Source organism: Cenococcum geophilum (assembly GCF_001692895.1).
Source record: "Cenococcum geophilum 1.58 unplaced genomic scaffold K441scaffold_14, whole genome shotgun sequence".
NCBI classification, from domain to species: Eukaryota; Fungi; Ascomycota; class Dothideomycetes; order Gloniales; family Gloniaceae; genus Cenococcum; species Cenococcum geophilum.
The window spans coordinates 247,051-259,259 of record NW_027137572.1 but is presented as its reverse complement, the minus strand read 5'-3'; the positions used below and the strand labels follow the sequence as shown (position 1 = coordinate 259,259).

General features: G+C 50.6%; 3 protein-coding genes across 3 annotated transcripts; all 3 read left to right on the top strand.

The window, feature by feature from the left end:
• Nucleotides 1–1,948: 1,948 nt before the first annotated feature.
• K441DRAFT_657401 (DUF602-domain-containing protein) lies at nt 1,949–3,555 on the top strand. The gene is made up of 3 exons (XM_067648170.1): nt 1,949–2,037; nt 2,108–2,711; nt 2,785–3,555. The coding sequence occupies exons 2-3, from the start codon at nt 2,223–2,225 to the stop codon at nt 3,310–3,312; spliced, it is 1,017 nt and encodes a 338-aa protein (XP_067505593.1). The 5' UTR covers nt 1,949–2,037; nt 2,108–2,222; the 3' UTR covers nt 3,313–3,555.
• A 681-nt stretch (nt 3,556–4,236) lies between these two features.
• K441DRAFT_676029 (L-galactose dehydrogenase (L-GalDH)) lies at nt 4,237–5,628 on the top strand (the record flags this gene model as incomplete). Its single annotated transcript, XM_067650910.1, has 1 exon — nt 4,237–5,628. The coding sequence occupies one exon, from the start codon at nt 4,237–4,239 to the stop codon at nt 5,626–5,628; it is 1,392 nt and encodes a 463-aa protein (XP_067505592.1).
• Nucleotides 5,629–7,108: 1,480 nt separating this feature from the next.
• On the top strand, nt 7,109–9,775 carry K441DRAFT_695116 (uncharacterized protein). Its single transcript, XM_067652786.1, has 2 exons — nt 7,109–9,637; nt 9,717–9,775. The coding sequence occupies exon 1, from the start codon at nt 7,185–7,187 to the stop codon at nt 9,426–9,428; it is 2,244 nt and encodes a 747-aa protein (XP_067505591.1). The 5' UTR covers nt 7,109–7,184; the 3' UTR covers nt 9,429–9,637; nt 9,717–9,775.
• The last annotated feature ends 2,434 nt before the right edge of the window (nt 9,776–12,209 follow it).

Below are 12,209 nucleotides of genomic sequence, written 5' to 3'. Positions count from 1 at the left end.
GGGGGAGACCCCCTTGGACCCCCCCTACGTACTGTGTACTCTATTTACTGCGTAGGCAGAGCTCTTGCAGAGGCTTTAGTAGAGCGTTTGGTAGAGCTTTTGCAGAGCTTCGTGTAGAGCTTCGTGTAGAGCTTTGTGTAAAGCTTCGTATAGAGCTTCTATAGAGCTACATGTAAGCGTGCAGACGTTCTTACGGGCGATTAATCGTAGAGACGTTTATAGAGACGATCGTATAGGCAATTGTATAGACGTTTGATTGATTGATCATATAGACGTTTAATTGATTGTTCGTATAGGCGTTCGTACGGGCGTTCGTACGGGCGATTGTGTAGACGTTTATAGAGCCGTTCGTAGAGCCGTTCGTAGAGACGATCGTACGGCGATTAATCGTATAGACGTTTGTACGGCCAATTGTAGAACCTTCCTAGTATATTAGTACTGCGTGTTAGCAGAGCTTTAGAGCTCCGTATTAAGCTTTAAGTAGAGCTCCGAGTAGAACTTTGAGCTCAAGGGGGAGACCCCCTTGGACCCCCCTGCGCACTGCGTGCTCCATTTACTGCGTGGGCAGAGCTCTTGCAGAGGCTTTAGTAGAGGCTTTAGTAGAGCTCTTAGTAGAGCTTTTGCAGAGCTTCGTACGGAGGTTTGTGCAGAGCTTTTGTAGAGCTTCGTACGGAGGTTCGTGCAGAGCCTTTGTAGAGCTTTAGTAGAGCTCCATGCAGAGCTTTGATAGAGCCTTATGTAGAGCTTTGATAGAGCTTGTATTTAGGCTTGTTTTTGAAGGCCTTATAAACGACTTTGTATAGAGCTTTGAGCAGAGCTTCGTATAGGCGTTCGTGCAGGCGTTCGTGCAGGCGTTCGTGTAGACGTTCGTGTAGGCGTTCATACAGACGTTCGTAGAGACGTTTATAGACACTTGTAGAGACGTTTATACGGGCGTTTAATTAATTGTATAGGCGTCTGATTGATTGATCGTATGGACATTTGATTGATCGATCGTACGGGTGTTCGTACGGGCGATCGTGTAGACGTTTGCAGAGCCGTTTGTACGGACGATTGTACAGGCAATTATAGAGCCGTCGTAGAGGTGTTTGTAGAGACGTTCGTCGAGACTTCCTAGTATATTAGTGCTGCGCGTTAGTAGAGCTTTGGAGCTCCGTATAGGGCTTCGAGTAAAGCTTCGAGCAGAGCTTCGAGCAGAGCTTCAAGGGGGAGACCCTCTTAGACCCCCCAGCGCACTGCGTGCTCCATTCACTACGTGGCCAGTACACTGAGTGGGCAGAGATGCTGCAAAGCCTTTGGTAGAGCTTTTGCAGAGCTTCATACGGAGCTTCGTGCAGAGCATTTGCAGGGCTTTGGTAGAGCTCGGTGCAGAGCATTTGCAGAGCTTTAGTTAAACTCAATGTTTTGAAGTTCGTCACGTGTATTTTGCAGGTAGATACCGCCCGCAACTTTTTTTTGGACCAATCAAAAGCTGGCTTGGCAAGGGTTTGAAATCTGGGACCCGAAAATATAGACCACTCGTACCTCGGGTCAATAATTTAGATTTAGGCTTTTATATATACTCTATAGCTTTTTATTAAAGTTATAAAATAAATTACTTAGTAGTTTTTAAGATAGTAAAATTTGGGGGCTAAAATAAGGTCAAAATAAGGCCAAAATACTATATCTTTAAAACTACTAAATAATTTATTTTATAACTTTAATAAAAAGTTATAGAGTGTATATAAAAGCCTAAATCTAAATTATTAGAATTTATTATTTAGTGGTTGTTAAGATATTAAGGTATAAATTTTCTAATTTTTGGTGGGTTTAATAGTGGCGATTGAGCTGTCCTGGCGATTTGGATGTCCACCACCCACCCTTCGGGTGGGTGGTCGAGGCGCAGCTACGAAGGCCACGGATAATAGATACTACAGCAAGGCTGACATGGAAAGTTCAACCTACCCTGCCAGCCCCGGCTTTCATAGGTTACAACCAGTTCTTCAGTATATCTGCATGAATCAAAGGAATATAATCGAATATATAACTTCCAAGGGGGTAAGTTAAGAAATGGGCCGGTACACGCTCTCTACCATCGGATGAAGACCTGACGTTGGAAGTTCCCCAGATAACATGCGACCGCCAAGCCGCGCCAAGCATCTCGAACTAGCTTCGCACATTCCCGCCATCGCGCCTCCACACACCCTTCCCAAACCCCCTCCCCCGGGGCAAACTATACAACCATGGGAAACGACGGTGGCAGCATCCCCACGCGACGTGAACTCGTCAAAGAAGCCGCGCGCGCCCTCACAACGACTCAGCTCAAAGAAACCCAGCACGAGCAGCAGTCATACGCTTGGAGCACCGACCCTTTAACGCGCAAGCCGCTCGCGCGGCCTGTCGTCTCCGATGCTGCGGGGAAGCTATACAACAAGGACGCGATTCTCGAGTATCTACTCCTAGCGGACGACGGCGGCGTGAAGAAAGTGGAGGACGAGAAGGTGCTGGAGGGGCGAGTGCGGAGTCTGAAGGATGTGGTGGAGGTGAAGTTTGAAGTGGAGGCTGGTGGCGAGGAGAGTATGAATGGAGGGGTTGAGCGGACGGAGAGATGGGTGTGTCCGATTACGAGGCGCGAGTTGGGGCCTGGGGCTAAGGCGGTGTATTTGGTGCCGTGCGGGCATGCGTTTGTAGGAAGTGTGGTCAAGGAGGTTCTAGGGGAAACGTGCTTGCAGGTGAGTTTGTACCTTTTTCAGGGATAGAGGTTTCTGTCTGGTGGACGTGTCTGCTAATTGGGACTATTTACAGTGTAACGAACCATATACCGAGAATGATGTTATTCCTATCCTTCCTACGGCTCCCGCGGACACTGCGAGGCTTTCGCTAAGGATGAAGACGCTGAAGGAGAAGGGCCTCACGCACTCGCTTAAGAAGGCGTCTGGGAGCAAGAAGCGGAAGAAGAATGCTGAAAAGGAAGCCTCAGCCGCAGATACGAAGCAAGCGGAGGAGGCTAAAACTAAGGATGAGCATGAGGAAAATATATCAGACAAGCCGGCAAGACCATCGCCGTCAACTTCTTCACCACGACCGCAGGCCGAGCCTGCCGCATCGAAATCAACTTCCGGTACTGTGCCGACCGGGATTAAGAACGCTGCCACTGCTTCACTCACCGCGAAGGTTCTTGAGGAACAAGAAGCGCGGAATAAGCGAAGGAGAGTGGAGACAAATGAGAATCTGAAGAGTTTGTTCTCGAGCAGGGATCCGAAGCAGCCATCGGGGAAGAGCAGTGATTTTATGACTCGAGGTTTCAGTATTCCTGCGAATGCGAGGAGATGAAATGGGGGTATTGGATCTTGGCAATTGGGGCAAGGCGTTTACTGGCTCCAGGGACTAGGGAAACCGTGCATTATGAGGGAGTTTTGGCCATTATCAAAATTTCAACAAAGCTTTAGAGTCCAACTGCTTGAGCGGGATGGTATTTATATAGTATATAGCTGGGATAGAGCTTTGACTACTAAATAATATCCAGATCGGGCATGTCGTAATCGTCTGCTCGTTCAGTTGCACGATACTACTCCGTTTAAAAAATTGCTAAGGGTGTGTGTGAATCATCAGCTTGGATATATGGAGATGGTCTGCATATCTATATAGGTCCTTGGTTTAAGATAACANACATGGTAAGTAGACGAGCCGCTGGTGCAATGGGCAGGAAATGGCTTTCCGTGATAACCCGAAGCCGCATCTGGGCGCGTCTCTGTTTGTTCTTGATCAGCGCCCGACAGGCTGAGGCGTTGGTCGGCTTGCTGCAGGGACCAGCGATCACAACGGCCGTGCCGCCAGCCCTTACAATTGGCAACGTCAACTCCAACGACAACAGTAGCCCAAAGCAAGCCCGCAATCTGCCAACCCGGCCTAGACTAAGATCGCGTCACCGCTTAGTGGATTTGGCCCTGCAATAGTGCATATTGCCCTGGCACGCCTGATCGAGGAGGGTGTGTGACTACATTATTTTATTACGGGGAGCCCGCCCATTGCTCTTATACTGACTTGCCGGCTACTAACCTCTCTCGCCTCTATTCTTCTAGCCTTCAGCTAACTGTTAGAGAGTCACTTACGCGCGTGGTAACAGGTTAGGATAGGACAAAGCAACTACCCCAAAGCAACCACCCCAAAGCAATCACCCCACCTCCATCAAAAGTCTTAGATATCCGACTTCACCACCTCTCCTACCGCTAGACCCATCAAAAAACTTCTAATTCCATGGCCACGACACCACCAGCCGCTCCAGACGCCTCAGATACTCTCACAACCCAACCTTCTGTCTCATACGACCGTAACACCCGCCTCTCCTCCATTCTTCCCCCGCTAATCTTCGGTACCGCAACCTTTAACCACCAATACAACAGCGACCCTTTCGCACTTGATACTGTCGGGCTAGTCTCCAACGCCCTCACACACGGCCTTCGCGCCTTCGACACTTCTCCCTACTACGGCCCGGCCGAGAGTCTCCTCGGCACAGCTCTCGCCACCCCCTTCGTCCGTACCACCTTCCCACGCTCGTCCTACTTCCTCCTCACAAAAGTCGGCCGCATCGTCGCTACTGAGTTCGACTACTCCTCGCAATGGGTACGTGCGAGCGTAGCCCGCAGCCTGCAGCGGCTGCACACAGACTACCTTGACGTAGTATACTGCCACGACGTCGAATTCGTGTCCGCGGCCGAAGTGCTCGGCGCAGTCAAGGAGCTCCGGCGGATCCGCGACGCCGACCACACGATCCGTTACGTCGGCATCTCGGGCTACCCGCTCGACGTGCTGGGCTCGCTGGCCGAGCTCGTCCTGCGCGAGACCGGCGAGCCCCTCGACGCCGTCATGTCGTACGCCAACTTCACGCTGCAGAACGAGACGCTCGCCGGCCCGCGCGGCATCGGCCGGCTGCGCGCTGCTGGCGTCGACGTCGTCCCCAATGCTAGCCCCCTCGGTATGGGCCTGCTGCGCCGCGAGGGCGTCCCCGTCGGTGCCCTGGGCGACTTCCACCCGGCGTCCCGCGAGCTGCGCAGTGCTGTGCGTGCCGCGTCCGACTTCTGCGACCGCTACGGCGAGCGCCTGGAAGTCATCGCGCTGCGGCACGCGCTGGAGTCGTGGCTGGAAGCCGGCGCCGCGGTCGGCTCGCGCGGTGATCCTGCGTCGGGTGTGCCGTGGGCGCGTGAGAGCAACGAGCAGGTTGGCGGGACCAAGCTGGGTGTTAGCGTGATTGGCGTCAGTCGTGCGCCGGAACTCGAGAAGACGATGCTGGTCTGGCGCAGCATTCTGGATGGCTTGGAGGGTGGCCGCGAGACGGCGATCAAGGCGGGGAGATGGAGCCGAGCGTATGAGTGGAGCTCGAATCGCAAGCGTGCGGTGCAGATTCTGAAGGAGGGCGTGCAAGAGGTTTTGGGCGATTGGGTGGACTATACGTGGGCGAGTCCTCCGCCTGGGTTTGTGAATCAGAGAGGCGCGAATGCAGGCACGAATGAGGCTGCGCGTGCTGGAAAAGAGGAATCGAAGGTCGTGGTGGAGGAGGTTGACGCGCCTTGGCTTACGCCGGCAGCAAGTCCGGAGCCGACGGAGGTTGGAGACGAGTTGAGGGATGAGAAGAGCATCCCTCTGAGGTAGCAAAAGGTCACGATACGTATTGTACCGTGTCTTTGGGGGATATGATCTATGTGATGGAAGGACATTTGGGAGGATTATGCGCAGCGTACCGTATGGGGGCTTATGTGTGGCATTTCATGGCGGACCAAATGTCTAGCATTCTCACAGGCTGACAGGTAATTGTGGCTATTTCTTAACATATTATCTCGAGGGTTATTATGAGAGACGAACTTCTCACCAGTGGTTTTTGGTTTAATGGAATACTCATCGTAACTATCGGCATGGAAGAGCTTCTTTATGACACAGCGCTAAGAATGATTTACTAGTGGTGGTGCGCCTTAACACGCTGAATCTCAACCATATGTTATAAATAATGATAAGGCCAATGGAGCACGCTGGTTCAAGGCAAACCGTCCAATCAACTTCCATGACGAATCATGTAACTATTGTACAACATCTCTTCCATTCCGTTGATTAGCGCAGCCACTACCGAACAATCTTTTCATAGGGAAACTTCGGTATTTTTTGGGTTCTTCAGGATATTTTTGCCTGATGGACTGGTTTGGATGCCTATAATAATATCGGCGGGCAAATCTGAACGCTTAACTACACTAACTCCTACTTCTACCTACTTGAGGGCCCTCATAGGCTCGCCAAGCACTTTCCGTCCTAAGCTAGGCATTTCTCCGGCTTCGCTTGATGAAACATACGAGAGATAAGTCTTCCAGATTCTCCAGAAAGAAATGTTATTGTCAGAGTTTGAGCTCTCAAATAGTACGTGGTAAGTAAGGGTGGTGTAACAAGGACTCCTTTTACAATAATGGTAGCTCCTTAAGGGCACTAGACTCCGGAAGTTCCACAATATTTTGAGACTTCCATTTCCAACCCCGGTCTAAAGTCACAGTCACAAGCACCAAACCAATCTCTGATTGGCCAGATCTAAGCTAGGTCTAAAAAAGCATAGGATCCTTGTATTAAGCAAAATACGCGTATGGTCACGGAACCTTGCCCATTGATTCTATTGGCTAGCTCTTATCGATAACCGTAGGACTAAATCTACCAGCCGAAGGGATACGTTCTAGTGGCAGTAAGGAGGGCTGGAATTTGGCCTTGCTTGTAGGCTTGGACAGCTAAAACAAGCCTACCCTCTTGAAAAAGGGCTTCTTGCCGTTGTGGTGTTGACATTATAGATAGAAGTTGAGGAACGCGTCGCGTCTTGGTGGGGTGCCAGGATGTTTGGAGTGCCAGCCAGGTACGTTATCTCACCGGTTGCCAACCTTCAGCCGCGTCTGATCTTATTGGTGGAGGTGGTGGTTGTGGCGTTACCACGTTCTCGTATTGCGGCAACATGCATGCAAGCCGTATCCTTGGCACCTGCCATTGGGATTGAGGATATTGCAATTATACCTGAGGCCAATCAGAGAGGTGCAAGTCCACCCCCGCGAGGCTGAGAGGCAGCAAAGTCCGGTGAAAGCGCTTGCTGCCAGAGTATTTCTTCAGCCTCTTCCCACAAAATCTCCCCTTTTGCCTTTCGGTGAACTTGCGACATCAACCCTAGCGACAATACAATCTTCGCCATGGCGACTGTCCTCCCTTCGAGGCTCCTCGGCTATGTCGATGGGGAATTCTTCGTTTTCGATCCCCGCCCTGGCGGGGTGGAGTACTTCGACATTATCTCCTACACCTGGGGCGACCCGGTTGACCCATACATGTCCGGAATACCGGGAGTAACCTGGGGAGTGACCATACACAAGAATAAATTAAAGGACATCCAAAGGCTGATGGTCAGCTCCGGCGCGAAGTATCTGTGGTGTGATTGCGTATGCTTAAACCAGGAAGACGAGGATGAGAAGGCCGTTGAGATAGCCAAGATGTTCGAGTATTACAAGAGCGCTCGCACGTGCCACATCCTGCTCGATATACCCCAGGTGTGGAATCCGCAGGAAATCGTGGACAACCTGAAGTTCATCGACCACATACTTACCCACATGGNCGGGGCGGCGCTCGCCTCGGAGGCTAGGCTGACTGAGAACTTGACCAAGCGCCTGTCCAAGTGGGCGAACAGTGATGATTGGGCTTTCCCCGTGGACATGAAGATTGTGAGGTCCGCCGCCGTCGACATGGGCGTGCTGAACTGCTACGCGACGTGCATCAACCACGTCAGGTCGCTGTTCGACAACCCGTACTTCACCAGGGTGTGGACGTTCCAGGAAATGATCCTCGGGAAGAATATAACCCTGTGGGCAGTAAATCCCCAGCGCATAGATTATATAGGGGAGCTCAATACCTGGATGGACCTAGCCACAGACTCTAAGGACAAGGCCTACAAGCTATGGGTGTGGATAGATGGCTGCAGAGTCGTGAATACCGCATCGGTCAACACGATTCTCAGGGTAATAGCGGAGGATAAGGAGGCCCTCGATAGCTTGCAGATGCAGGTTAGAGGGATTGGCGGAGCAAGAGCGGACATCATAAATGGAGGTCCATGGTGGTGGCGCGAGAACTACAAGGGGATAAGCAACATATTCTCGGCCGTTTCCCTTACGCCGCGGCAGTGCAGAAAAAATATGGACATATTCAGGGGGCTCCTGGGCATCTTCAACGGACTATTCTCGTCGGAGGAGGTGAAGAGGGACTTATCCGGAGACGATCTGGGCAGGATCTCGTTCAATTTCTTCAAGCAGCTATCCAACAAGACTGGGTTAGCGTGGACTAAGCTCGCAATAAGCAGCCGAGAAAGGGGAGAGTGGGATTGGATACCAGTGGTAGAAAACTACAGCGGGGCTATGACCACCGATTGCTTTGCCGGGGTTGTCAACCTAGGAAGACTGAAGTCAAAAGGCCATGCGAAGGCCACGGCCGAGACAAGTATTAAAGGAGTCCCGCGAAAGTACATGAAGATCCGGCTCAGCCAACAGGAAAAAGGTTTCCCGTTCTACTTCAAGGGCTGCAACTGCGGGAAGTCAGTCAAAACTGGCATGTTCAGTAGCGAGCAGATACCCACCTACGATCAACCCAGGAATGTGATCAAGGACGAGACAGGCAGGATATTGGTGCAATGTGCAACGATCTTGGGAGCCATTATGGACCCTGGCTACGACGTTGTTGCGTATAGGAGGAGGCTGCTCGGCAAGTTCCAGCCATATTGGACGGTCAGCGATCCCAACGCGAAGCCGGCTCTTTGGATCGACAGGTGCGTGAGCGGCACCACGTGGGAAAACCCAGACCAGTGGTACCTTAGGACCCACAACATGTCGATGAACTACAGGATGGTAGACATAGACATAGCCCGCTGTGGATCCCGGTTGGCGAACGAAAGTACGGCGAGAATTTCCTGCGAAGTCCGCATCAATTGCGGGTGCACGATAGTCGCTCCATTCCCGTTCATATTCGAAGCCATATCCGCGGTGAAGGATAGTTTCCTCGGCGACGCCTACGCAACCGTAGACGATGACGATCGAATAGCCCTGAAAGACGGAGTGGGGTTGGTGCAAGTCGGGGACGTAGGCAAGACCTTCAACCTGGTAGCATTCGCAGGCGACATCAACGCCCACAAGTCTTATGCCTCCAGCTGCAGGAGCACAAAAGTCGACAAGATCGTACTTCCCAAACTGCCGTGGCCCAGTGGCAAGGCTCTTGTAAGAGAGGATTTTAGCCACGGCATTACGGACGGAATGAGAGACTATGGCTACGTGCCAACCGGAGGCTCCGGGAACTTGCTCATATGCAGAAACAATGTCATCGATCAGTACAGGATTATAGGAGTTTGCATAGATGAGTATATTGATCACGAGAAGGAACGCCGAGTGCATATACGATAAGCAACAACTTCGCGTCAATAAATTGGCGGCAAAGCTAAATTTTATTTCCGTCCTCAGGAGCCTTTTGCAGCTTATCGTACAATCCACAGCAGTAGCAATTTACAAAACGTATACTAATGCCTCATGCCCATCTCTCATAACCTACTTAAGTACAATGCTATGGTTAGAATGCTGGTGTGGCAGTGAGGATACTGACTTCATATTGCTCGGTAAGTAGAATCTCATCGAGCAGTCGGGTTGTAGAAGGTGCTCAAACACCTGCTCATGATTCCATTTTCCCTAAAGTAGAGCCCCGCACTTAGCGCCTGGCCATGCTTTCCACCTAGGTATCATTCTCCCCTCTAGACCCAAGATGCCTTAACCCCGAAAGACCGAGGTTAAAATGAGAATAACAACAGCCATGACCTCCAAAAGTACTGTAGCCACCTTCGTGCCGGCGATCTGGAGCATGATGCTAATACCAAGGTAGAGAGCGAACCATGCGATGCCCAAGTACCATTCTGTAGTCCTCACGAGTTCTAAATCTAAAGAGTAGACTCTTTTGGCAATATGACCAAGCACTTTGCAGGTACCATCGTCCTTAGTAAAGACAGAGCCATGCAGCGACCCGAAATGTAGCCCGAGGTCTCCAGCCTGATCTAAGTCCCGAATGCCGAGACAATCGTGGCCATCCACATCGATCTTTTCCAAAAGACGTGCCTCGATGCGATCCGGAAACCCTTTTTTGTAGTTTGTTTTTACCCTCGGATTGCCCCCCAGCATCAAAAGGCCAGTGGCGCCATAGGCCCAGGACGCCAACGAGCACAACTGTATGGCGTAGGGCATAACCTTGCCGGACCCAGAGGGCATAACAGATGGAGACAATGAAGCATATTAAAAAGAAATTAACAATGACTAATTCAACGAACAGGCGTTGGAAGACTGTCCCTAGACTGTTGTCTAGCTGAAAGCCTTCTTTGAGTACTTCCTCCCATTCCTCAGAATCTTGGTCTTTAATCAACAATGTGGCCACCAAGAGGACGCTCAAGAGCTGCATCCGCGCCTGTTCCTCGATGGGGTACATGTACACCTCGTTGTCCTTCGGTCTGGGTAGTTCGCACATAAATGCTTGGCCGCCGCGACTGCCGTCTACTAGCTTGGTGGGACGTGGGACATTGAATGGCCTGCGGTCGTCCACGCCGAACACCTGCCAGATCTTCGAGAATTTAAGCGGCGCTTCCCTTTTTCTTTTGATCCAACCCCAACAAGATGCGGAGTTTTTGCTCTTCGTATGGCGAGGAGCTGTTGATCCTGCATCCCGGCCCGTTCCTTCCGAGATATGCTGTTGGCTGGAGATTTGGAGCTCCAATGCTTCACTGGAATGCCTGCCCCGAATACCAGCAGCCAAAGCTACTGTTGCGGCCCGAGGCTCATCAGAAGACAAGTGGACTGGAGCTTTGCTGCGTATCCGCTTCGGATTTTCGAAGCGATCCGATTTCCAAACCTCGAGACGGTTGCGTATGCTACAGGCGAAGTATGCATAGAGAACGTTGGGATTACAGGTAGCTCTGAAACAGTCTGCTGGAACATCAGTTCCTTCGTTGCAGCAGTTCGTAAATATTTTCAGCCGCTCCACAGCAAAGATTTCCATCTGTGCATCAGTTGAGGAGTGCAATAGAGTCGGCATTAACTAGAAAGAGCGGAAGTTAGTAGAGCATTTGAATATGTGAATCTTGTCGGTTCCGGCACTGCACTCCCAACCTTCGAAATGGACAGAGCCTTACTGGATACTTACAGTCTAGGTGTTGAGAGGCACATTGTCGAACGACGCGCTAATCTCCTTGACTACTCCATTTAACACAAATCTATTTCCATTGTTCCAACTTTGATCTATGCAAGCGGTCCTGTATACGGCCCCAAACCACAAAGAATAGCAGAAGCCGTTGTCGTAACAAAGATCATGGTGCCCCAGATCTATGTTGTAGCAACACTCCACGGCCGTTCGCGCAAAGCTTGTAAGCTGCCGGAGCATCAGACCCAGCCAACCGTAGCACTGCTGCGCTGTAAGGAACGGAAGAAGAGATAGAACGAACGATGAAACTGTAATATGATAAAATGACATCTTAAAGGGTGTGAAAAGTTTTAATTGTATACATTCGAGCTTGAAGCTTCACGGCTGACTCCTTAAATTTTGTTGTATAAATAATGCCGCGCTGTACGATGTCCACGATACTCTACTATGATTAACCACCCACCGCAGTGCTACTTAATTGAGACCATTGCCTATATGATTTAATTAGATACACTCGGCGTGGCCAACAAGCCGTTGTTTGTCTTAGTTAGGCCTCGATTAATAGATTGAATTCTTTAATTGAGGCTCTCGGATTGGAGAAATTATCAAGGTTGGATTGTAATCGATCCCAAACCATAAATATACTGCTAAGTCTCGATATAGACTAAAAATCACGCAAACGCGTCTATATACCCTCTCCTACACGTATTCCCACGCTATCCAGGCAAGCTCAGATATACCCAATCCAATCTGTCAGAATTCGTGTGAGGATTAAATTGATGGAAATCTAGGCTATTTATGTAGAGGGCGACCCCCCTGCAGAACCCCTGAACTAGGCCCTATTTGGCTTTCGACACAATCTAAACTAGACTAAGACGAATAACTTTATAGGTTGATTGGACTGATAGGTTAAATTTTGGTTTAGCGAGCCGTCGTGTGATGAATTACGGATTGAAATTAGCCACGATAGATCTACGGACCAGGCACTATGCATAGTACAAAGTACGAAC